General features: G+C 42.0%; 1 protein-coding gene across 1 annotated transcript in view; it reads left to right on the top strand.

Annotated features, from left to right (window-relative positions):
* The window catches only part of GRPR (gastrin releasing peptide receptor), a 32425-nt gene extending 12396 nt beyond the window's left edge, over positions 1-20029 (top strand). Inside the window, exons 2-3 of the mRNA XM_045855868.1 lie at positions 17016-17367; positions 19640-20029. Coding sequence (XP_045711824.1) covers positions 17016-17367; positions 19640-20029 — 742 coding nt within the window. The remainder of the gene's footprint in view (positions 1-17015; positions 17368-19639) is intronic.
* The last annotated feature ends 7164 nt before the right edge of the window (positions 20030-27193 follow it).

The raw sequence follows: 27193 nt of genomic DNA, 5'->3' as shown, positions 1-27193 counted from the left end.
GTTAACTTTCAGCTTTTTTAGCCCCCCCCCCCACCATGGTTGTTTTTGCTTTTACTGAGGCAGGAAATTTTATACTAGGGTCAGGCCTCTGTTAGCAAAAATTATTTTAAGCACAAGTTCATTTTACCACTTCACCATGTCCCGTGAAATTCCTACTCCCCTTTCTGTATTTTCTATTCCTCTTTCTCCCTGTATTCAGTCTGGCCATTTTCAGCTCTTCAATCTTCTCTTCAGCTGTGTCTAGTCTGCTTCTGAAGCTCCCATTGAATTCTTAATTTCAGTGCCAGTATCCTACAGTTCTGGAATTTCTATTAGGTGACATCTTGTCATCTCATTTCTTGAATTAGCTCCAATATAATATAAATATCCCTCTCTGGCAACCTTAATATGTGGAACCTCTCAAAGTCTGTCTCTATGATATATTTTCTTCTTTGTTTTTTGGCCATGTCGTTTTACCTCCTGGTATAAGATGCAACGTTTTTGACTACCTGATTTTGTATATGAAGAACTGTAAATAATTTGAGGCTCTGTGTAGTATTATCTTCCAGAAGAGATTAGCTTTTGCTCCTTTCAGGCAGTTGGGAGGTGACTGTGAATGTGACCCCATCAGGGATGGAGACCGGGCTTGGGTCTTTGTGACAATGGGTCTATTTCCGGTTCAGCCCTACTACTAGGATGTACCCCTTTGTGCCTCTCAGCTGAAAGGCTCAGTTGTTTACCTGGACTCCTCTCCTGGGTGGGCCCTGACCTCCATTTATTGTTCTATTTTATCCTAAAACTGCTAGAAGCTCTGCAAAGCTCTCAATTTCTGTGCTGCTGCTCGGAACTTTGAACATGCCTTGAGCAGGAAATGATGCTGAAGAACGGCTTCACTTCTCGGCATTTCCCCTCTCTCCAGGATTTTGGCCCCTCAAATCCTACCTGCCTTGCTATTTCTCTGATGTTTTCAAAGAGGGTTTCTAGCTTGTCATTGCAGGAGAGTTGGGCAGCCACAAGCTAGTTTGCCATGAACAGAAGTGGAAAATCCTATACCACCTCTCTTACGGATCTGACCCGCTGCCCTCGGAGCTATCCACACCCCAGCTCCTTTAAAGAGGAGTACAGAACTACGTGGTCAGACCTGTGGGATCAGCATTCAGAGGCTCAAATTATCTCAGCAATTTAGATTCAGAGAAGTAAGCTCTGGCTAAGTTCAAAGTGAGTAAGTCAGGAATCTCAGCTGCAGCCTGCAGCAGTGGACACTGCCAAGTGGTGTAGGTACATCAAAGCTCTGGGATCTTTCAGCTAGGCCAGGACTCTTAGCCCCAATAAGCAGGAGCTAGATCCGACATTTTGTTATGCAGTGATTGATAACAGCTAAAATTTCATAAGAAGAAAAGAAGCAAAATGTTCCTAAGGTACTTTTCTTTAAACTTCTTCTTTACTACTTTTATTGTATTGTCAGTTGGTCTGAACCAATTGACCAGTGGTAATAGCTAAAGGTTACATAGGGAAGAAATAGGGGGAAATTTGAAATGCCACACATAAAGAAATTTATTTCTGTGTGAGAGGAATTCACTGTGACAATAATATGTCCACGTGACTCACTTATTTCTTTATGCTGCTAAGGAGAATAACTACAGGCAACTTCAAGCTTTTCAAGGTTTCTTTTTTCCCTTTGGTGGTGGTTTTTATTGGCAGGCAATTTCATTCCAGGGTCAGGTCTGTGTTATGACAAATACTTTAAACACAATTTAAGAACAATATAAAATTATGGAAAAACAAAATTACAGTCATTTCTCCATGCGAACATATGGTAAATGCTTAGTTTTAAAAAAGAAATGGTGATCTCAATAGATTTTTAAGATTTTCATTGTTTTTTTCCCCTTCCGCTTTAAATGCTTGGAAACAGGACAATCAGAATGTGGCATCTTTTCTAAAATTGTCAACAGAGGTGAAACTGAAGATTCAAAAGATGGCTTAAGTGTAGTAAATATTTCATTTTAAGCGTTCTTTGCTTGTTCTTTCAAAACACTTCACTAAAGTCTCAAATGCTGGAGTCCACTATAACTGAAGTGAAGATCCAGAGACCTTGGTTCCACTATTGCTTCTCAGCTAACCGGTTTGCTCTACTTTAAGTTAAGGAAATGGGACTTGATGATCTCTAAGTTTTCTATTCCATAGTTACATATAAAACAGGTTTGTAGTTAAACATATACTCATATGTCTGTACCGTACTAACGGCCATCCATATACTGACCTAGAATCATGTATTCTAAAAGTACTTCACAAAAGGGAATATACCTATATTAGTACCACTTTCTTTTTCTTTAATGGCTTTACCTGAGTATATCTTGCTTCCCAAACCAGATTTGAAATCCTTAATGGCCAGGGACTTTTATATCCATCCTGCCAAGCAAAGTCTGATACTAGCACTTAAATGTACTGATAAACTGACTAAAGATTCTGAGCAATGAGTGTTTAATACTGAAAGCCCAATGGCAGATGTCAGAGGCCTAGTGTCGTCATCAACACACATTAACGAGCCTAGCAGGTGGCGCTGTGTCAAATAGAGGCTTCCCTCCATTTAAAGAAGGAACCAACAGCTATGGTGTACACAAGCAGTGAACGACAGAAATGTTGGCCGTGTTCACGCATTCAGTGCACATAGGTAAAAGGCTGGTAAACTGGTTCTTCAAAAGGAATATGGTAAATATTTGGGGGTTTGTAGGCCATGAGGTCTCTGTTGCAGCCACTTATCTCTACATTACAGTGCAAAAGCAGCCATAAGTTTTATACAAGCAAAAGGGGGTGGCATGGCTGTGCGCTAGTAAAACCTGATTTATGGGCACTGAAATGTGAATTTCTTGCAATTTTTATGTGCTGCAAAATATTATTCTTTTGCATTTTCCCCAACCATTCAAAATGCAAAAACCATCCTTAGCTCATGGGCCATACGAAAACAGGCAGAGAGCCAAGTCTGGCCAATGGGCCTTCGTTTGCTGTCCCTGCTCCAAAGGCCTGTGCTGAGGCCTTTTTAGTCACTTAGCAGTGACAGTCTCCTATTTTAATGGAGTGGGACCTAGGGGAATCCACGAGCCTTGTTCAGTGAGCGCACAGAGACTTCCAAAGGGATATGATCAACACGAATCATACAGCTGTATGATACGCATTGGGCTATGAGGAGCTGTCGTATCATGCACATTAGCTTTTGGAACATCCAAAACCTGAGAGTCAAGTCAATGTCTTTAAGCAATGTGTGCGTTCCAGAATTCCCCAGGTCCTCTGTGATACCACCAGTTGTGGAAACGAGTACGACTTTTAAATCAAGGCTTAGCTGCACTCCAGCTCCCATGGGTGGTGCGTACGGGGGCACAGCCTTCCTGTTGCTCAGTGATGGAGTAAAGCTGTAGACAGACACTGTGCTTCTCATCGCCTCCTCCCCGTGTCTCGCATCACCCGTCCTGCTGCCTCTCTCAGGTCTTTCATCATGGGCTCCTGTAAGCAAGTTACCTTAAAATTGTGGAATTTGCTCAGCACCCCCAAGCATTCTACTGCGCTTGAAATGCTTGAAGAAATAGGAACTGTTTAGGCCAGAGGAGATCTCTTGGGAAAAGGCTAATAAGATGATGCCCAGAGTCATTTGGTATAAGTAGGCGAGAAAGGAGTGTTTGGCTGGGAGGGTGGCAGGGGAGGAATGGGTTATCTTGAGCCCTTTTCCTCATCCGAAAGTAAGATATTACAGGCCAGATTTGGGGCACAGCTCTAGATTTCCAGTTTTAATTGTATGTTTGCTTAGTAAATGAAATGGGTATGAAATAATTAAGGCGAAGACCTGACTATTAAGGAACTCAGAGTCCTGTGACCCAGGATGCATGAGCCTTTTTAAATTCCAGGATGGGATTAAAGAAAATGTCACTGAGTCTCCAGGGTTTATGCTTCTTGACCTCTTTTGTACCTAGTAACAGGACCATGCAAAAGTTCGTGCTTAAAATATGCCTTTGGTTGTTAGATGCACTAGTTTTGGAGGAGTGGGGGTGCTTTGCTTCACTTAGGCATGATGTGTTGTCTGAAGCTAATCCTGGAAAGAATCCGTAAGTGCACAGACGTTGCCCTCTAGTGACCACCAGGGCTCTTTGGAGCTGAATGGACATGGTGCCCAGAGAGGCCAGCCGGCATCTGCAGAGCGCCGCCTGCTGGCTAGAGGGTTATGGGCATCTGCGTGAGACTCAAATGCTTAGACTATAGATCCTAAGAAAAAGACACAGAATTACATGCTCTCCATTCTGTAGAAAAGATAAAGGAAAATTGGAAGGAAATGGATCAAAATATCACATGTAAGACATGGATAATTGTCTTCTTTTTTGTTTCTAGAATTTTCTACTGTCTAAATTTTTATAATGAACAGTGAGTACTTTTGGGGGGCTAAAAAATATTTCTATTGCAGTTTTTCTATGAACATTTATCTCCCTTATACCACCCCCTGCAATTACCACACTGTTGCCCATGACCATGAGTCCTTTTTCCTTTTCACTCAATCCCTCCATCCCCAACCATCTGCCCAGAGCTGTCAGCCTGCTCTCTATCTATGAATCTGTCTCTATTTTGCTTGTTTGTTCAGTTTGTTCTTTAGATTACACGAGTGAAATCATAATGTTCTCCAGGTCCACCCACACTGTTGCAAAGGGTAAAATTTTCCTTTTTTATGGCCGAGTAGTATTCCATTATATAAATTCCCCATAGTTGTTTTATCCACTCACATATTATTTTTGTTTAAATTAACTCCATATCGTACACTTCAGTTGCTTTAAACTAAAAGATCTACTAAAACCAATGGATAAATGTAGTAAGTCTGAGCATAGTTTCCTCATTTTATGTCAGTTGTCTAGCATTTCTATGCACTTCTGATTTTTTCAACTACAGTTTACACTTAACATTATTTTTTTAGGATTTTATTTATTTATTTTTAGAGAGGGAAGGGAGGGAGATATATATATATATATATAGAGAGAGAGAGAGAGAAACATCAATGTGCAGTTGCTGGTGGTCATGGCCTGCAACTCATGTACCCTGACTGGGAATCGAACCTGTGACGCGTTGGTTCGCAGCCTGTGCTCAATCCACTGAGCTACACCAGCCAGGGCTGAACATTATTTTGTATTAGTTTCACGTGTATATCACAGTGGGTAGACAATCACATAGTTTACGAAGCATCCACCTCCCCCAATATTTCCAGCACCCACCTGGCACCGTTCATAGCAATTACAATATTATTGACCGTATTTTCTGCGCTACACTTTACATCCCCAGGACTATTATGTAACTACCAATCTGTACTTCTCAACCCCTTCGCCTTTTTCACCCAACCCCTCAACTCCTCTCCCCTCTGGCAGCCATCAGCCTGTTCTCTGTATCTGTGAGCCTGTTTCTGCTTTGTTTGTTTATATTGCTGTTTAGATTCCACATAGCACTTCCATACAAAATTTTTTAACTGGGAAAAAGTCATCAAAGTAACTAACTGCTTTTAGACTACCTTCATTGTGGATGTCTTTGCTGACTCAAAGTGAAATTTTTCATTTGGTTAATATACCCTCAGAGTTGCATGGAGACAAATTTACCAACTCTTCCTTCCTTCCTTCCTTCCTTCCTTCCTTCCTTCCTTCCTTCCTTCCCTCTTTTACTAATTTTTGGAGGTGACATTTAGTACAGCAGTACTCATAATGAGGATAAATTCCAAAGCATTCAATTTGAAGAGATGTGTGAATCTGAGCCTTGATTCTTCTTAATTGTCAGCTGTGTGGCTTTGGACAAATCACTCTACAAGCTTCAGTTTTCTGATCTATAAAAGGGGAATAAGGGCATTTACCTTTAATATATCATAGGACTATTGTAATTTTTGTAATGATGAAATGAAATAATGCGTCATATTATTTGTAAAATGTTGGAGTTCCTAGTCAGACAGTGACTGCACCATTAGCATAATTGTTACTTATGTTCATCAGGGAGCTGAGAGGGTATTGTTGAAATCGCGACCACTAGACATTCTGCTGGACAGTCATTCCTGTTCAGGAAAAACAATAATAAGCTTTTGTTTAAATAGGGCTTCCTGGTTTTCAAAGTGCTTTTGAAACACCTCATTTAGCTCTTCTTCACAGCAAGTACGGTGGATATCCTGAGTTCTGACTCACAGATGAAGAAAATGCAGGCATTCAAGTCTTGTGGTTTAAAGTGTGCACACAGGGACCACGGGGCCTCTGTTCAAGCCCTAGCTCTGCCACTTGGTAGCTGTGTGACCTTGGGGAAAGTTATGCAACCTCTTTGTGCCTCAGTTTCTACATCTTTAAGAAGAAGATGACAACTGTAGTACCTGCTGCCTAGTATTGTTATGAGGGATACAAAAATTAATTCTTGAAAAGTACTAAGAGCTATACTAGGCACTCAGTAAGTGATATATGTTTATGTGAAATAAAAAATAAAATAAAATAATCAAGACAGCATGCCTATGCAAAAATAGCTAATTAGGGAAACGGGAGTAACACGCACAGCTCCCCGTCTCCATCCAGTCAGTGATGCCTCCCCTGACACTGCCGGGGTCAACTTCCTGAGCTAGAGGAACCAATAAGCTCCACAGGGGGGTCATGATTTCAGCATGGATAAAGCCTCTCATCCAGGGTTATTTCATTATAGTGCTGTTAAGTTTTTATAATTAGACACAGTGATTCATATGCCATAATGGTATTTGAACTTTAATGATTCTTATTTTGCAAAGAGTGCGTTTCATTGAGGTACCTTAGAAATTCTATTTTTATCCCCAACCATTTGAAATACATTTAAAAACGGATATTATCTCTGATATTTCATTTTCTACAGATGTGTTTGATAAACTGACCGAATCTGGAGAATTCACATAGGGGGTGCTGTTGGGGGCCCGCCTGTATCCCTTGTACACCAGAGGTCACTAACGAACCTGGGCTTCCTGTGTTTTTCTGACCCAGGGTAACGTCTGGCCAAGGGAAGTTCTGGGCCAAAGCTGGAGTGCCACAGAATGAATACCGCAGGATAAATCTCGATCAAAAAGCAATGGGTACTGGGGGGTGAATACCCCAGCCTCCTCACCTCTTGGTGGCACAGTTCTGGAACGTGCTCAGCACAGCCTCTCATGGAGGTCCCTGGCAGGCCTGTGTTCCACTTGCCCAGAGAGGGACCCTTGCTCTGCTTTCTGGAATCTCCTCACCAAAAACTCCTTGCACCCAAATCCTAACTCAGTGTCTGTTTGGGGATGAATGACACTTTATGAAGGCAGTTTATGAGCCCGAGGCTATTACACCTTCCATCCAGAGCGTGAGCCATCTTCCCCCGTTCTCTGTGTATCTTGTATGCTACGCGGTGGAGTGAATGCAGGCCGTGTCTGACTACAATTTGGAAATGGGATTTATAAACATTCTTCAAACTTTTTGGCTCATAAATTGTTGAAAAGGTCTAACAAGTTATAAATATCTGTTCCTTCCCTCCATAACAGTTTTGAGGAATGGCCTAGGAACAACTCGTGCCAGGATGTTTGCACACCTACTGAAATTTAACTGGTGACTGCTCTCCTTTGTCATTTTAAATATACCCACTGGCAACTGTAATACTTCATCCTGATTTCACCCCTCCTGACGGCTCCCTTATAAGATTAGCACTGAGTTTTGGAATTAGATTATTCCGCTGAAGCCCATTTGGGTCTAAGATTCAATAGTAGTTGCTCAACTTCTTCTGCCAAAGCGCCATCAGATGGCCAACAAATGCTTGCATCTCTCTTCCCACTTTATACCCCAGCATCTACATCCCTCACATCCCAGAACCAGTACCTGTACTTGTTTTGGGTTTTTTTTTTTAGAAAGATTACATTTATCTATTTTTAGAGAGAGAAGGGAGGGAGAAAGAGAGGGAGAGAAATTGAACCTGCAACCTTTTAGTTTGCAAGAGGACACTCAGCCCACTGAGCCACACAAGTCAGGGCACTACCTGCTCTTCTGATAGCTTCCCCGTGTTAGTGACTCTTTCTTTTCTTTGTTTAAAGAAAGCTCTTTTTTAAACAAAAGATATTTATTTATTTAGTTAGTTATTTAGTTAGTTAGTTAGTTAGTTAGTTATTTTTAGACAGAGGGAAAGGGAGAGAGAAAGAGAGGCAGAGAAACATCAGTGTGTGATTCCTGCCAGTGCGCCCCCTACTGGGGACCTGGCCCATAACCCAGGCATGTGCCCTGACTGGGAATCGATCTGGCAACCCTTTCATTCACAGACCAGCTCTCAATCCACTGAACCAGGGTAGTGTCTCTTTCTTCAGCCTCCTTCCAGTCTCTGGTTTTAGGCCTTGCAAGAATCTGCTTTTGACCTTAGCTCTAAGGTCTCATTCAGATGGCCTCTTTCGGCCGTGAGGCCTCTGAACAGATGAAAGAGCTCAGATCTGACTCTAGGCCTGAGGCGGCATTTGCACTTCAGGGTGCATATATGGGGATGAAAGAGGCAGGAAATTCGGTTTAACAACTCAAAAGAACAGGAGTAGTGTGTCTGCCTAGAAACACATCGCTTTCACCATAGCTGAAGCAGGTGGGGTACAGGCATTCTGATTATTTATTTGGTTTTCTTCCTTAATCCCAATACCAGTGGAGGGGAGCACAATTTACCACTTAAAGATGTGACTCTTTGGCACATTGTAATTAGAGGTAGGAATTCGCATACAGGAAAGTGACCAAATTGACTTCAGTCCATCCTAAAGAGCCAATGGCTGATACGTACACCTCTTCTCAAACCAGGGTTTACTCTCTGGGAGACAGTGCGCGCCCACAGGGAGAGAACACGATGGAAGGGAAATCGCAACTCACGGAAAGGTGGTTTCAGGGTTTTACTCAGAGGAGATCCTGCATAGATCCATGACCTGTATCTTCATCTCTCTGAGGAAAACAAGAAAGGGAAAAATCAAGTGTAATTACACTTGATAACGTAGACCATGATCCTCCGCCTTGACTTGATTTTAAAGCTCACTTCCTCCAGAGGCAAGAAGGTCTCTGCTACAGACTCTTAGAAAGCCGGCTAAAACCCTAGCTAAACTTTCTGAGCAGTGTCTTCTGGGACAGTGGACTCCAAAATACAGTTCATACCCTCCAGGAGAGGTGCAACTTGATCTATTTTCCCCCAGTTAGATTGAGATATAATTGACATATAACATTGGATAGATTTAAGGTGCATAAGAAAATGATTTGATACATGTATATATTACCAAAAAAGATTACTTGTAATATTTTTAAAATATTTTTTATTTTGTTTTTATAAAAGACTTTATTTATTTATTTTTAGACACAGGGGAAGGGAGGGAGAAAGGGAGAAAAACATCCATGTGTGCTTGCCTCTCCCACACCCTCTACTGGGGACCTGGTCTGCAACCCAGGCATGAGCCTGACTGAGAATCGAACCAGCAACCCTTTGGTTTGCAAGCTGGTGCTCAGTCCACTGAGCCACACCAGCCAGGGCTAATCCTTTTAAAGGTGGAACAGTAGATCCCTTACATTCTTCTTTTAAAAAATGATGTTGATTGTTTTGATGAATACAAGGGGTTTCTTTTGTAGAATGTGCCAGACTTAGATTTGTCTGATCGTTTCCTCATGGTTGGATTCAGCTTTGGAACACTGGGGCAGGAATGCTGCATAGACAATGTCATGTTATCTCCACTGCATCGCATCGGGAGGCACGTGGTCTCAGATTGTCCCAGTGTTGGTGATGCTCAGTTTAATCAGGGCCACATTATGAATTTCATGGGACATTGGCACATTTACCTTCATGGGGACCTTTCTCCCTAAAAAATATTAAGAATTGTATTTTGTAATTGTATTGTCATAGGCACTAATATAATCCAAGACAGATTATATTATTTTTTCTTCTGATTTTAAAAGAAATTAAAACATTTTCCTGAGTCCCTAAAGATATCTTGAGCTCCAGATTTTGTGCCTAGTTTGGCTACTAGAGAAGTTCACCCTGGGTTTGACCACGTGATTAAAGGGGTGACCTCCAGATTTCCCCATCATAAAGGTACATTTCCCCTTTGCAATTAGATAGTAGTCTGTAGGCAGACACTTTGAGACTTTGTGAGTATTGTGTTTCCTAAAGTCTTTCCCTGGCTAGTTTCATCATTTTGGCCTGAATCAGTTATTACACTTAAAGTTACGGGAATTATCTCTTGTCCAGGGATGAGAATATTGAGGTGCAAAGAGTCTGTGATTTGTTCAAGACCATAAAAATAGTTGGTAGAATTACCATCAAGAATCAGATATCTCTTTGCCCCCAAGTCCACATTCGAGCCCAAAGGAAACTGGAGTATTTTTAAAAGGAGTGAAACAAAGCATTGGAGTTATGTGGCCTGGAGGGCAGAACAGAGAAGGATGACTGTAATCTGTTACATACTTAAAGATAACGGTTGCACGGGCACCCAGGACCAGCAAGCTCTCCATTTGGAGAGTAATGGTGCAAAGGGAGATAAGGTTCCACTGGTGTGGATTGCAGTCATTTTACAAGCCAGCTCATAATTGCCTCACATTTCTTCAGAAAAGTTCTTGCTGTTATTCTCAGGAGAAAATAAAGCCAATGTTTAATAGTCTTGTCAAATGTTATTAGGTATGAAAATTTTAATTTAAATGCTGACAGTGTGTCAATTACACTGGAGACCATTTAGTTCATTTCATTTTCTCTTCACCTCAGCCCACTCTAGGTAGTGTGCATTAGGGATATAATGGGGGTTTAAAAATACGGTTATTATTATACAGTCCCTACGGACTTCAGAAGGAGATTATGGACAAATAGGGGCTGAAATGATGGATCCTTCAAAATAAACAAACTACCCATATTTGAATAAAAAATATACCTGTCTAGCCCTGGCTGGCGTAGCTCAGTGGATTAAGTGCAGGTTGCGAACCAAAGAGTCGCAAGTTCGATTCCCAGTCAGGGCACATGCCTGGGTTGCAGGCCATGGCCCCCAGCAACCGCATATTGATGTTTCTCTCTCTCTCTTTCTCCCTCTCTTCCCCCCTCTCTTCCCTCTCTAAAAAAATAATAAAAAATAAATAAATATATATATATATATACACACACACACCTTTCGGTGGGCAAAGTCTTCCTTCCAGCTGTGGCTGTGGGAGCCAGCCAGACACTTCTACTTGCCAAGAATAGCTTTCACATATTAATCTTGTTACAGAGAACATTTGTGACCTTTTCAATGTTTGCATTTAAAAAATGAAGCACAGATGTTTTCAGAAGTGAGAAGCAATTGTCTTGAGCACCATATTATCAGAGGAGTGAATTTGTCACTCTATGGGAGAATGATGCTTTCTGAGTATGTAAAAGTGGATCTGTTCTCTCATTTCTGAGGAGTTGTAAATAAAAGACATCTGCAAGTCACATATTATTAATCAATTAACTAGCAAGTATTTGTTGAGCCTCTCTTTAGAAATAAGTGGTAAGCAGGACAAGGGACCTGGAATATTTTTTAGAGATGCAAAAACAAGAGAAGAGGAGATGGTACAAGTTTCTGTCTTCAGGAAACTTATGAGGAAGTCAGGTAGAAAAGACATAACCATGGAAAGCTAGAAAATAATTCAAGACGGTGCATATAGTAAATATGAAATGAGAACACTCAATAATCCTGCCATGAAATTAAACAGGTTAGGAGAAATGATGGGAATGATTGAGGTCCAGATTGGCCAGCAAAAGCTTCATTAAGATGATACTTGAATTTAGCTGGAATTTAGAAGGGTAGGATTGAGACGAATGGAGTCTCAGATTGCACACAAAGAAAGGAGACAGAAAAGGGATGGAGAATTTTGAAAGAGGATCTAGACTAGTTTGTCTCTGGAGTATAATTGAAAGTTGACAGCTCATTCTTCCAGAGTGGGGGATGCTCTATGCAAAATGATGCTGGAAATATATCTGATGGTAACTTTAGATGACTACTATGACTAGCTGTCCTACGTAAGACTCTTATTGATAAAGAACAAAAGCCACTCACACTAAGTCAACTGAAGAGGAGACAGAAGAATTGCTAAGTTTATAACAGGAGCCCTCTTGTACATTCAAAAGTAGTTCATGGGCCAGGAACCAAGAACCCTCTGTATGACTTAGGGCCACATCATCTCAGCATCTTCTTTTATTTCTGCCTCATTCTTTCTCTTTCTTTCAGTCTACCCACTCTGCTTATGCCTCTTGCACATGGTTAAAATGTGGCTGTCCTGGTCCCTTCCTTGACATCAAAACCTTTGTTTTTCTAACATCTATCATTGACTAACTGCATCCTCTCTGATTTTTAGTTTACATGCTTAAGAGAAAGAGACACTCTTTAGTAGCTGGCCAGGCAGTTCATTGGCTGGTTTAGATGAAATATCTACTCCAGTCCAACCAGCCATCACTCCTAAATGAGAATTTCCCAGTGGTGTCTCCCTGCATTGGGAGCTCTGGGTAGGGCAGTCTAAACTGGAAGAACAAACACATTGATATGTTCCATGCTCTATAAGACCATTAGACTTCCAGGGAGCATGTGGTATGTTCCATACATATTTGGGAAGCATCTGATCTGTGTGCCTGCCTGTGGGCAAAATTTACCCAAAGCTTTCTTCTGAAAGAGCTGTGGTATCCTGAAAAGAGTTGGTCCTAAATTGAATATTGATTCCACCACCTCTGAAACTGAGCTGCAGTTTGTTACCTGTAGAATGGGGATAATAGCACCTACTTGTTGGCGTTGTCTGGAACGTACATGAGGTAATGTATATGCTATTCTCTGCTTGGCACGAGGCAAGAGCTTAGTAAATGAGATTTCTTTAACTTGATGCTTTATGAATATTCCACAACAGAAAATTATTTGCAGTGCATTTAAACTTATTTTTAATTGCAGAAGTAATATATGAATGTCTGAATATTTAAAAGTATGCCATAGAAATTATATTATTTCACTAATAAGTATTTTAGGGGTTTTTTTCCAAACTAAAACACAGTTAGTGATTTTTGCATTCTGTCCAAGAAATTTTTGCCTATAGGGTATGTTTTTAATAAATAAAGTCTTTAAAAAATACAATCACAGTACCATTCTCACAATCAATACATTAAAAATAATTCCTTTGGCTCCAACAGTGTGGCTCAATTGGTTGAAGCATCATCCTGCATACCAAAAGGTTGTGGGTTTGATCCCCAGTCAGGGTACATACGGGAGGCAACAAATCGATGTTTCCCTCACATCAATGTTTCTGTCTCTCTGTCTCCCCCTCCTCCTGTCCAAAGCAATGAAAAAGTGTCCTTGGGCAAGGATTAAACAAAATAAAAAGTAAAAATAATTCCTTGATATCGCCAGTATGAAGTCTATGTTTGATTTTCCTCACTGGTCTCAAAAATTGGCTGTTTGGTTTGAATCAAAATCCAAAATAGATACATTGCACTTGATTGACATGACTTACACATTTCAATCCGTGTGTAATCATTCTCTCTGATTTTTCATGCTATATATTTGGTGGGAAAATGGGGTCATTATACCTGTAGAATTTTCCAGTTCAGGATTTGTATCTTCATGGCATCATTTAGCAGGCTCTTCTAGTCCCACTTTTCCTGAAAACTGGTACATAGATCTAGAGGCTTATTAGGTTTAGATTCAAATTATTCTTTTTGAAAAACTATAAAAAGGGTTTTTACACTGTCTTTTATCTTTTAAAAGATGAGAGATTGAAATAGCAGCTCAGTCGTTCTCATGGCATTTTGCACTTAGGAATATAAGATTCCCAAGACAGAAGGAAGTAAGCATTCACTCCGGTCTCTGACTCACGTATGAGTGAATCACCTTCACTGGGAGAGTTAATGGTGTTGATGACTGCTGTCTGCCAGAAAATGCAGTTAGAAGTCGTAATTACCACTTTATCTTTAATCTATTAGGGATATCTGTAGTCATATAGGACATCTTTGGGTAAATACATTTACATACCTTTAATTAAGGATCTCAATTTCTTGCCTACATTCTAAAGTAGGAATAAAAGTGTTTGAAATGACTAGTGACTAGAGAAACTGCCAGAAGAAAGTAGATAGCTCTTTGAAATGTTTATGTTTTTTATGATTGTTTCAAATGAATGAATACAAAATAGGGGTGCAAAGCAAACCAGGCACACTGAAGCAGGTCTGTAGCGTAGCTCTGCCATGCTGGGGATGCACAGTGAACACGAGCTGTCTCTTCCCTACCTGAGCCTCAGACAAAAAGCTAGACAAAGAAATCAGAGAGCCAACAATACAAATGGTTGGGCTGTGTCTGATAAAGCTATTGGAGAATGTGACTTAGGCCCACAGCAATAACGATCTTGCACTCTGATTTCCTTTATTAGGTGAGCCATTCTCCTAATCAGGGACAGTTAGAAAACCATAGTCCTCTCTGACCCTGAGGAACATGTCAGATTCCTTTCCCCAAACTCTCCACTTAATAAATTGCCCCCCTTACCTAGAGGGAGGAGGAAAGTGAGTGAGGAGGCAGGGTGCAGCTAAGAATGATAACTGAGTGGAGGTTTAATCAACACAGAAACAAGCATTAATAAATGTTCCTCCACCCTGGCTGGAGTAGCTCAGTGGATTGAGCGTGGGCTGCGAACCAAAGCATCACAGGTTGGATTCCCAGTCAGGGCACATGCCTGGGTTGCAGGCCACGGCCCCCAGCAACCGCCCATTGATGTTTCTCTCTCTCTTTCTCCCCCCTTCCCTCTCTAAAAATAAATAAATAAAATCTTAAAAAAAATAAATGTTCCTCCATCACTAAAGCCTATGATATAAAAGAGTAGCATAGGTAGAATCCACTTTCAACACGGCATTTTCAGCAGTGAACACCCTCACACGTAGTTGGTCCCAACTTCCACACTTACAGCATCTCATGTTCAATTGAACAAATGTTTGGGGAGTGTGTGCAAATCACAATGTTGGCAGATGCCAAATGGAAAAAGACACATTCTCTGCTGACCAGGACCGCGTCTTTTAGTGGGTTCTCACACAACCGTACACGAGATAGGTGTGCAGCCCCCAGTGCGGGGCGTTGTGTGAGTAGTGGCAGACGTGAAGATGCTCAGCTCAGAGTTCCCTTGAAGAAATGACTCAGTGTCCAGCTGCAGGGGCTGTGGTTACTGCAGCCTCCAACTATCAGCTCCTTCATGGTCCACTTCAGCTTTCAAGCCATGGTCATGCTCTTTCAGGCAATTCCTGCCCAATGACTGAATCCGGTAGTAATTGAGGTCACACTCTTTTTGGCAGCCGGCACCATTAGCTAAGCAAGGTGGTGATATAAGGGCCTGAACTTTTCTTCCCAGGACAGAACTCCTCCAATGGGCAATCTTTGCTCCCGAGCTTCCCATTGAGCTCAAGTAGGGTGACCAGCAGTTTCAGTTTGCTGGGAGTCAGAGATCTCCCAGGATGTAGGACTTTCAGTGCTACAATGGGGGAGTTTTCAGGCCAGCTAAGAGGGTTGGTTACCCCAGCTAGTGTAAACCTTGTTGGGTAGGCATCAGGGTCGGACAGCTCCCTTTGCCCAGTCCCGCTTCCTTCCCTTTTCCCCCTTTTCAGGGGCATCGCTCCCCAGGTACACATTTTGTCCTCTTGATTTCATCTCAGTGTCTGCTTCCCAGAACACTTGATCCAAGACAGGGGCATGTGTAGCACAGCAACCAAGAAAGACCCAAATACCACAAGAGGAGATGAGGCTGAAAGAAAGTAGGAGGACTAGAGAAAGATTAATTTGATAACTACAGGGATGCACCTGTGTATAAAATTTTCAGCGGACTATTCATTCTATATCTTTTGAAAAAGAGAAAAGGCACATGTGTAAATACTCAATGACTTAAGGTTCCCTATGTTGCATTCAGCAAACTCGAGAACAAATGTCGGAGACTTTCAGGGTATCAAAGATGTTGCTTTATTGGCCAAGTTTAACCTGCACAGGGGCGAACTCTCAAAGTGTCCGGAGACACGGTACCCACAGGGGCTGCAGATGAGAGAGTCGCCCCGAGCGCTCACAGCTAGGTTCTCATATAGGGGTTTTGGCGTGAGCAAGCAAGCAAGCGTTTTACAGAAGCTGATGTGGCAGTTAGCTATTTGCTTACAGAGACCGCGCGTGGGAACAGGGTAAAATTCAAATTTTTAAAACTAAACAGCCCTGGCTGGCGTAGCTCAGTGGACTGAGCGCGGGCTGGGAACTAAAGTGTCCCAGGTTCGATTCCCAGCCAGGGTACATTCCTGGGTTACAGGCCATAACCCCCAGCAACTGCACATTAATGTCTGTCTGTCTGTCTGTCTCTCTCTCTCCCTCCCCCCCTTCCTTCTCTAAAAATAAATAAATAAAATCTTTAAAAAAAAAAAGAATTCTCCCTGTTTAAAAAAAAAAAAAAAAAAACTAAACAAAGCATTGCTTATCTAGCATACCCAGGGGAGAATATCTGCACGACATAGGACGTTTGCTCAACTACATCCTGCACTCTGTCTCCCTTGTTAGTTCCTTTTAGCTACAATGCGGTTCCTGTTTACTAAGGTCACATTTAGTTCTTAATTTTCTTGTTCCCAACACCCTACACTGCATTTGAATGCTCATAGTGAAGGTTTTGCCCAAAAGAAAAAGCCAACTGTCTTTTCCCTGTGTCCTTCTTTAAACATGCTTTGTGACTAATTCCTATGATTTAAGAAGAGAAATGAAAGCAGCTTCATCTTTCCTCAGACTTCTTCTTAAAATCAAGAGAGAATATGGACAGAACGTTACTGCTGGAGAAAGGGGAAGGCATCACTCAGGGCCAGGACTGGAATAAGATGAGTGAGGTACTTGGTGTGCAACATTTCAGTGGTCTCTCACTGGCAGGGTTGTGGAGAGTTGGCGCTGACACGAAGCTGAGAGAGAATACCTCCTTAAATATTACACCCAGGTGCCTCCCTTGCCTCACCCTCATCCGAGCCCTGCTACTGGAAACAGTATTAAGCAACTAATGCCGAACATTTGCTCTTTCCTGCCCCAGGTACAAAGCAATTGTCCGGCCAATGGATATCCAGGCCTCTCATGCCCTGATGAAGATCTGCCTCAAAGCTGCTCTGATCTGGATCATCTCTATGCTTCTGGCCATCCCAGAAGCTGTGTTCTCTGATCTACATCCTTTCCACGAGGAAAGCACCAATCAGACCTTCATCAGCTGTGCACCGTACCCACACTCGAACGAGCTGCACCCCAAAATCCACTCCATGGCTTCCTTTCTGATCTTCTACATCATCCCGCTGTCCATCATTTCTGTCTACTACTACTTCATTGCCAAAAATCTGATCCAGAGTGCTTACAATCTGCCTGTGGAAGGGAATATACACGTCAAGAAGCAGGTGGGTGCTTAGGAATGATTCATTTCCTCCTTGGGGATTTGATCCCTTGCATTTCTTTTTTTTTTAACTAATTTAGTATTATGTTTTTAATTTTTTTAAAGATTTTATTTATTTATTTTTAGAGAGGGAAGGGAGGGAGATAGAGAGAGAGAAACATCAATGTGCAGTTGCTGGGGGTTATAGCCTGCAACCCAGGGATGTACCCTGGCTGGGAATCGAACCTGCGACACTTTGGTTCGCAGCCCGCGCTCAATCCACTGAGCTACGCCAGCCAGGGCTGATCCCTTGCATTTCTTTTGAACGCCACTGACAAGCACAGTATTTAGGTGATCACATCACCTGATTCTATAATTAGGGAAGGTGAGGGGAATCTGTGTCCAGGTGGCAAATGGAAACTCCTAGCCACAGAAGCCCAGCAATTCAGGTGCTCTTTATAAACGTGTTCTCTTCTTAAAGACTGGAGCTACGGAGGTGTTGAGAACCTGAAGGATTTAGAGCAGGGGTGTCAAAGTCATTTTCACCTGGGGCCACATCAGCCTCGTGGTTGCCTACATTCAAAGGGCCCAATGTAGAGCTCCTTGCCCCTAGTTAAGAAGTAGTTACATGTATACAGTCCTAAAGTTACATTTGGCCCTTTGAAGGCAACCTCAAGGCTGATATGACCCCTGGTAAAAATTAGTTTGGCACCCCTACTTTAGAGTATGAGTTCTTTTTGAGAAATATCTGAAACAAGTATTGTTTAGTTATTGTTGTTTTTTTTAAGATTTTATTTATTTTTTATTTTTACAGAGGGAAGGGAGGGAGGGGAGGGAGGGGAGGGAGAGAGAGACAGAGAGAGGAGAGAGAGAGGGAGAGAAACATCAATGTGCGGTTGCTGGGGGTTATGGCCTGCAACCCAGGAATGTACCCTGACTGGGAATCGAACCTGGGACACTTTGGTTCCCAGCCCGCGCTCAGTCCACTGAGCTATGCCAGCCAGGGCTTGTTTAGTTATTGTTGTTGTTTTTTAAAAAATAAAATGTTGAGGCTCAGAGGGATGTGACTTCTTTAAATTCCAATCACATGGTTTGGAGAGGAAGAGGATTTCCACATGGCGAAAAAGCACGGCAGGCAGGAAACGGGGCTGGTTGAAGAAAAAGAAGCGGTTTGATTAAGACAGGCTCACACTGATTCCGTTTCAAACCCAGGTTAATGACTTACCCTCTGTGAGCCTCAATTCCCTTAGCCACAATATAGAGTAATAACCCCTAAGCTGTAAAGCTGTTGGAGGATTGCAAGAGAGCATATGGACACCCCAGCCTGCCCGGAAGGTAGGGTGCCCTCCCTATGTGTTAGACGCCCTTACCCAACCATGTAACCCCTGCAATGTCAGCCTTCCGGTAAGAATGGTAGAAGCCAGAGAGGCTCTGGCTTTCTCCTTTTTGCCGCATCTTCCCTTCCACTCCAAATGCAGATTACGTATTAATGATGGAGAAACAGAAAGACTCCCCAACCATTTCAATGTACAGCGAACTCAGTTGGAGGGTTCACCCTTCAGAGCTGATTTCAGGGGGAAAGGGGAAGCTTTACTTGTACAGGGAGAATGACAGGTTACAGTGAAACTATTTCCTTGCTTGAAAGACCTCTCAATAGTGAATGTACATTGTATTCCAAATTCTTTAATGAGAAAGATGCAGTAAGAACCTTCCTCTATAATATAGTCCAGAAATAACTTGAGATTAAAAAATAAATAATAATAATAATAATAGCTAATTATCTTCGTTTGGCCATTGAGGAAGAACTAAGTTGACTGTGGGAGTTTTGGGGGGTTTTTTTGTGTGTGAGCATCAGGAGAAATAAGAGATTTTGAGCTGTGGAGAAAGACACGAAGTCGCATGGCTGATAAACTGCACCAATGCCCTCCTGAGAAAAGAGAGCACTTACTAGAATTTCAGTGTGCAGTCCATTCGGGCGTGTAATCAACTTTGCTTAAAGATCCGTTCGTCGTGGCATGGGCTAATTGTATTCTGCCTCATGGATTTCTGCTTCCCGGCCCTTCCATTTCTGTGTTTCTGACTCCTTCTCCTTTTTCTGTCTGCTTCTGATGCTTTTCTCTCATGTATCTGATTCTCTCCCGTCCCGTTTCTCCTACCGAGATCATTTTCCATGGCTTTATGGACTTGTCTCTTTCCCGAATTCTTCTCCCCTGTCTTTCTGTCTGAATCTTTGTGTGCGATCCTCCCACACTACCTCTGGGTCCCTCTATCCTCTCTGTGTGCAACTCTCTCCTCAGATCGAATCTCGGAAGCGCCTTGCCAAGACGGTGCTGGTGTTTGTGGGCCTCTTTGCCTTCTGCTGGCTCCCTAACCATGTCATCTACCTGTACCGCTCCTACCACTACTCCAAGGTGGACACTTCCATGCTCCACTTCGTCACCAGTATCTGCGCCCGCCTCCTGGCCTTCACCAACTCCTGCGTCAACCCTTTTGCCCTCTACCTGCTGAGCAAGAGTTTTAGGAAGCAGTTCAACACCCAGCTCCTCTGCTGCCGACCTGGCCTGCTGACCCGGTCTCACAGCACCGGCAGAAGCACCACCTGCATGACCTCCTTCAAGAGCACCAACCCCTCGGCGGCCACTTTCAGCCTTATCAACGGCAACATCTGTCATGAGGGGTACGTCTAGGCTGACCACTGCCCCTGCCCCCCAGTAGCCCTGGTTTTGCTTTGTGGCTGGTAAGAAACCTGCGCATCTGTCGTTGTCTCTGCAATCGCTAAAAACTCTTTGTGAGGCTCAGGAGTGGTATAAGCTGGTTGGGGACAGGCCTAAATGGATCACTATTACATTCCAAAGGCCCATCGAGGCTTCCTTGTTCTTTTTTCTTTAAATTTTTTTAATAATGTATTTTCATTCATTATCTGTCTTTTTTTAAAGATTTTATTTATTTATTTTTAGAGAGGGAAGGGAGGGAGATAGAGAGAGAGAGAGAGAAACATCCATGTGCAGTTGCTGGGGGCCGTGGCCTGCAACCCAGGCATGTGCCCTGACTGGGAATCGAACCTGTGACACTGGTTCACAGCCTGCGCTCAATCCACTGAGCTACGCCAGCCAGGGCAAGGTTTCCCTTTTCCATTTCAACTTGTGAATACTTTTCCTGACAGGAGTAAGAAAAGCAAATTTGACTTTTTTTTTTAAGAAAAGTAATCAAATAGAAAATTATTATTCTAAGCATCCATTTCTGATATACAGGTGTGGCCAACCAAGTTATAGAAACTATACGAAGAACCAAATTTATATAGCAGATGAAATTATACATTGGATGTCCCCTTCGTGAAAGACTTCGCCTTGTCATTTCTTTGAGCAAGAGCTAGTGCTTTAAAAAATATGATTTCAGTTGTATTTCAGGAATATTTATACTCTTAAAGAGACTTTATTGACACTCATAATATGAAGGACAGTGCCCAAGTTAATAATACTGGAAGCCAATTTAAGACAAATTCAAGTGTTGGACGTTACTGAGGACATAGGAAAAATACTTGAGATACTATTTTTAAGGCAAAAACACAGACAAACACATAGACATGTATGTAAAGATCCATGCGTGGCTGTGGAGTAATCTCTCACATTCTGAATTCTAATTTCATGGAAGTTCTTTTTGCCATTGCCCACTTGTAATCAGTTCCACTGTAGAAGAAAAAATCCTTTTCGGCGGGGGGGAATTGATCATGATATCAATTCCTCAAACATTACAAGTGCATAAAGTATGACGTTTATTTTTGGTACACAGGATTTTCAGTCAAATGTACTTATTTAGATTTGGATGTCCTAGTCTGCTACTTTGAAGTAGTAGCTTCCCAGGAAGGAAAAAAAGGATCGTATCTGGGTGAAAAGGGAAACATGTTACATTAAATGAGTGCTTCACTGAAAGTAAGTGGGAGGAAATGAATACAATTTCAGTGACATGTATTTCTATCTGAATATGTATAACACAGTTATGGGGCGCTTAGCTTTAAAAACGGATTAAAAATAGCTACAGATATATTAAGTTCTTACTTAAGAAGAATATTTACAAAGCAGCCCATGTGCAGAAAAATGCTGGATTTAAATCTTCTGAGTAAAAGGATTTGACTATCTTACTTTAGAAACCCGAATCAAGTTTTTTGTTTCTTGGGTTTTTTGTTTTGGTTTGGTTTGGTTTTTCACCCAAGGACAGGCCAATTTAACAGATGGCAAACATGATAACCCATTTCTAGATAAATACAAAGTCTGTAAATAGGCCCTAATCATTAGGGCCTAATGTGTATACCTTACATCCTAAGACAATTTTGACTCTGGTCTTCTCTATTCAAGTGAGACAGAACAATTAGCTCTCTTTTCCACATGACACGTATCAAAAGGCTTTTGTCTCTTGATACAAAGAAGCACTCACTGTCTGCAGAACTTTAGAAGCCAGGACCAAGACAGTCCTAAGGATTTGAGTTTGTGGTTGTATTAGCCGGAGTGAAATCGCTTCGCTTCTGTTTGCTGCATGCACTTATACATTCCACACACCTGCTTTCCTTGTATTCTACAATTCCATTGGACAATTTCAAAACCTGGACAGGTAGTATAGGTGAAAGAACCAAGATTTTCAGCTTGACCTTCCAACTCTGGCTCTAGCTAAATGACCTTGTCTATCAATATCCCTCCTCTAGACTCATTTTTTCATCTCTAAAATGCGATGGCACTGCGAAGGTCCCTTCTATTGCTACCATCCTCTGAGTCTTGTCATTGTTTCTAGTTCTGTGTCTAAAGCATTTATGGAGCACCCTGGCCAGTATAGCTCACTTGGTTGGAGTGTTGTCCCGTGAACTGAAAGGTCATGGGTTCATTTCCCAGTCAGGGCACATGCGTGGATTGTAGGTTCAGTCCCAGTTGGGGTGCGTGCAAGAGGCAACTGATCAACATTTCTCTCACATCAACGTTTCCCTCCCTCTCTCTCTCTCCTTCCCTTCCCCTCTCTAAAATCAATAAGCATGTCTTTGGGTGAGGATTAAATAAATAAATAAAACATTTATGGAGCCCAGCTGTTCACAGTTGCCACATCTCTGTTACCCTTCTCTTGGCAAATCATTCAACCACAGTCACATCCACACGAAATGGAAGGAGATGGACTGTCCCATAACCTCCAGGGGCTCCTTGGAATGATTTCTGTGAATGATGTCCCATTAGCGTGTTATATTTTGGAATCAGAGCAGAAAGAAACATAAGAAAACACACTGATCAGTCTCCTCATTATACAAAGGTACTCTTCTTATTAACCCTTTCCCAACCTCCATGCACCTGCTATTTTGAACCACCGCTCCACAATTTTACCCTTGGCTTCCTTCAAACCTCTTGAGTGTCAGTGATTTCATTTCCAGTTAGTTGCCAAGGTGTATAGCATTCTGGGCACCTAGTGTAACTTGTTTAAGCATCTCTAATCTACTTTCTTCCAAAGACATTTTGAGAGTAGGACTCATCTTAATGTCTCCGTGGTAACTTCATACCGTGGTAACTTTTGGTCAAACAGTGAGGAGACTGAACTCTAGGTTTAACTGTGTGTCCTTAGGCAAACCCTATTGCCTCTTTGAGACTCTTAAATGAAAGGGTTGGAAGAGGCATTTGCCAGCAGGTGGCCTAGAGCTGATAAAACTGTTGTGTGCACCAACTGATGGATTCGCGCAAAGCTAACTGGGGTGGACTTCCCTGGGCCCTTCTCTAGGGAAGTCAAATTTTTATTTTACTTCAAGAACCTAAAATCCCAGTACGAGACCCACACTCTCATGCGGTATCACCTCTCTTCTAGGGTGGAGTGCGGCAGAGGCTTAGAACTAAGACATTTCACGCCTGGCTTCCAAAGATAATCATGTTTAGAACTTATTTCTTTGGCGAGGAAAAAAAAATCAATTTTTGCTCTGGAAAACCATCTGTGTTTATTCAATTGACAGACACCACCTTTCAATCTATCTTAAATTGTGCCTCCCCGAGGCAGGCAACTCAATAGTGATAGATTAAGCAATAAACAAAGCAGCCGTCCCACCAATGGCTGCTGCTGGCAGGGAAGGCGCAGCGGCTGGTAGGAGCAATTATTCCACAGCAAGTTGATCCTCCCAGCTTGGAGAAGACAAGGCCCCTCCCTGTTGTGCATTTGATGATTTCTATAAATGGGGTTGGCTAAACCATGTTGTTCTGGCTGTGCGTACTCCCAGACTGAACCTGGCCTTCTGCCTCATTAGCAAGTCCTGGATTTCCGGCTTTGCTCTATGAACAATTTGGTTTCATCTTGAAGGCTGAGGAACCCTTAGGTAAATAAACAATTTAGAGGCTGCTCACACGAACCAAGCTCAGCTTGTTATCTGAAAATGTATATTGAACAAAAGTAACTGAACTTGTCTATAAGACAACGGGCGCAGTTAAGTTCTAAACTCTTCGTTTGTGCCAAAACTAGCAGTCAGTCATTGGTTTCAAAGTCTATTCATGCACTGAATGGTTTCTGTAATAGAGGTTAGCTTTGTTTGGGGACTACACGGTGAATGACATCCTCAATCTGTGGATTAAAACGTAGCTAAGTGACTTTTCTCAGAAGCCAGATAGACACCATGACCCTGAGAACCCGACTATAGGAGAGGAATGAATAGTTTGCACTTGCGTTGTGATGAATGCAAACTTCTTATAATTTGGGCCCTTCACACCCACACCAGGAGAGAATTAACCCCGGGTTCCTGGGAAAAGGGGATCATATTTTGCACATTTGTCCAGTGTTTGGCTGAATTTTAATGAAATGGATTAACAGCTGACAACAAGCTCTGTGCGCGCTATTCCGTGAAGGCAAGTCCCAACAACCTCTCCTTTATTCTGTATCCAAATGGTCATTCCTCTCAGCTCTCACCTGGATGTGTCCCTGTAGATAGATTGCGGCTGAATATATCTAGAGCAAATCAACAAATAGCACACCGAGAACAGGCTTTTCTCTTGTGAGGCTTTGTTTTTAAAAATGCAGTCAGTAGAATTTATCTACATTTTTAAAACTTTAAGAGCCCCTGAGGGCCTGTCTATTATATGTGCACAATTAAGTTTTAAAAAGACTTTGCATTTACCTACTGTCCATGGTCTACAAACACTTTTATGCTCATTGTCTCATCTAATCCAAGCCCTCCCTGCGGACCAAAGAGCTGCTTTGTATCACTGACCATGGAATTTTGCAAATGACATTTACTAGTGATGATCTATTATTAGATTAAGAGACCCATGGAACTATGGGGCTGAGACATGTGAAACTGCAGATACCGGACTATCTCTGACCTGCAAAAGGGTGATTTCATAAGGTTCCATTGAATCTGATTGCATGCATTCTCAAGGCTTGTTCTGTGATATTGAAGAACAGAACCGATCATTGCTCTCCCAGCTACAGATTCATCTGTCATCCCCAAAGCAAGTCGGTTTAACTTGGCACGAAGGAATGAACCATGTCATTGTTGGTTGCCCCAGGAGAGGCATTAGTGGCAAGAGCATTCTGCATCACAGTGCAGTGGAAGGCTAACAGAAGAAGGGCAGGATCCTGGGGAGCAAGCACAATACAAGCCCCAAAACACACTGCATTTGTCCGAAACTTGAATGGAGTTCTTTGGCTGTAGAAGTCCTGCAAGAAAGGGGCTCAGCCTCAGCAAGCACCAGTGACATGCCAAACGCAGAGCTAAGCACACTGCCATTCACCCTCACAAGCACCTTGAAGAGTATGCAGATGACGAAGCTGAGGCTCAGGGAGGTTACTTCACCATCCCAACATCACATGGCACAGTTCAATGGCAGAGCGTTACTGTGGACCTGGATCCCTCTTAAGTCCATTCTGCTACTCGGGCATTGCTTCCCAAAACTAGCCCGTGTGAGAAATTAAATTCACAGTGCCTAATAATCCTGTTCTCGGCTCTAGGTTTTGTCCTAAGGCATGAACTAGTGATCAAGTCAAATAATATACACAAAGGGCATCAGAGATATTTCTAAGCACCAAAGTCAAGGACTCACCGCAGGCAGAGGCTGAAATGTGGCACAAAGTAGCTGGAAAAGGAAATCCCTTAGCTCACTAGCCTCCAGAGACAGAATGTATTTGCAGACAGAAACTCTGGGATTAATTCCACCCCCTGCCCTCCCCCCTTGGTTGTGACTAACCAAGGGGAAAAAAAAACCTTGTGAAAGAGAGGACCCAAGTGAGAACAGTCAATCCTGGTATCCTTTGAATCAGGATTAGTTGGAGAAATGGGTTCGGGAAGGAATGCAAACACCCACTCCCCTACTTCCCCTCCAAAAGAGGAGGATATGACCGTGGATGGTTTCCCAGAGCCTGGAGACCCAGGCTGCCTGAGTAACCTCTAACAGAAAAATCTCTCCTGGACTAAAGGGACCTAAACCCGAACACCACCATTCACCATGCTCTACATACCCACATTCCAGAAGATAAGATTATTTTCCTTTTCCCCCAATTTAAAGTTTATTCCCAGAGCCATAGAATGACATGGAAGGACTCACATAATTTTATAGTCTTTTAAAAGGATCATTTAAATAGACACTAAAACTTGGCACATTCGAAACCTCATTAATTCCCAGACAAGCTTGAAAATGTTGGTATAACTAAGGATTTCAGTGTTCAAGGTATATCATAGAATTGGGGTCTGTTGGGAATCCAGATGGTTTCATTACGTTGCTTCAGTTCTAGCTATTGATATTGATATATCAATATTGATAATGTACAACATTAATCAAGTAAAGCAGTTTTTCATAAAAAAATTTTTTTCTGTAACCTGGCTTAACTGATTCAAACATGACCTTTCTGGCATCCAAGGCAGCAGGATTGTAGGTAATAAAATTTGTTGAAATGATCGATTCACTGAGTTGAAAAAATACATGGCACCAACTTGTTTCATGTCATGTTCTGTTTTGTTTTAAATATTAGACCCATATTTTGTAAATTATCATTGTACTTGTTACTGTTAACTGTAAATATTTCTTGCATTAAAAACGTGCTCTGTGTTAAATAACTGAGAACAAGTTCCAGGTGTGGAACTTACTACAAATAATGTCATGGCTTGGCTTTACCTAGACTCTTTAGACTAATGAATAATTTATAAGAAATTCACAATATTAATATGAATGATTCAGATCCTTTTAAATGTGCAAATTAACTGTGTGACCATCTAAAATTCTATCTATGAAGTGTGCTCATTGATTTTATTCTTATTTTTCAAGAAATGTTTCCAATGCTTCTATCACATTGTACATGGTTTATATGACATTAAGTCAAATCCAGTGCAGTAAGCTGAATAGTCATGTCATAGAAGATAAGAAATGTTCTATTTCTTACTATAATAAAGCATAACTTATGAAATGGATGCCTGTATTCAGTGTTCAATAAAGATATATTTGTTGCATGAAAGTGGTCTGTGGTAATATGCTCTACTGTTCCTTGGTTCTGGAACCATCTACATCAGGATCACCCAGGCCACTTGTTGCAAAATGCAGATTTCCCAATTCTTATTGACTTAGAATATGTGGGGATGTGGCCTGAAAAATCTGCATTTTAAGCCTTGGCCAGTATGGCTTAGTTGGTTGGAGTGCAGTCCCATAAACCAAAAGGTTGTGGGTTCAATTCCCACTCAGGGCACATGCCTAGGTTGCAGGTTCTGTCCCCGGTTGAGGCACATACACGAGAGACAAGCGATGGAAGTTTCTCTCTCACATCAATGTTTCTGTTTCTGTCTGCCTCCCTCCCTTCCTCCCTCCCTTCGCCTCTAAGCATATCCTCACTGAGGATTTTTTAAAAATCTGCATTTTAAA

This window comes from Phyllostomus hastatus, unplaced genomic scaffold, assembly GCF_019186645.2.
Source record: "Phyllostomus hastatus isolate PE091 unplaced genomic scaffold, TTU_PhHast_1.1 phas_scaffold_12, whole genome shotgun sequence".
NCBI lineage: Eukaryota > Metazoa > Chordata > Mammalia > Chiroptera > Phyllostomidae > Phyllostomus > Phyllostomus hastatus.
Note: the sequence above shows the minus strand (reverse complement) of the source record. Positions and strands in the feature narration are given on the sequence as shown.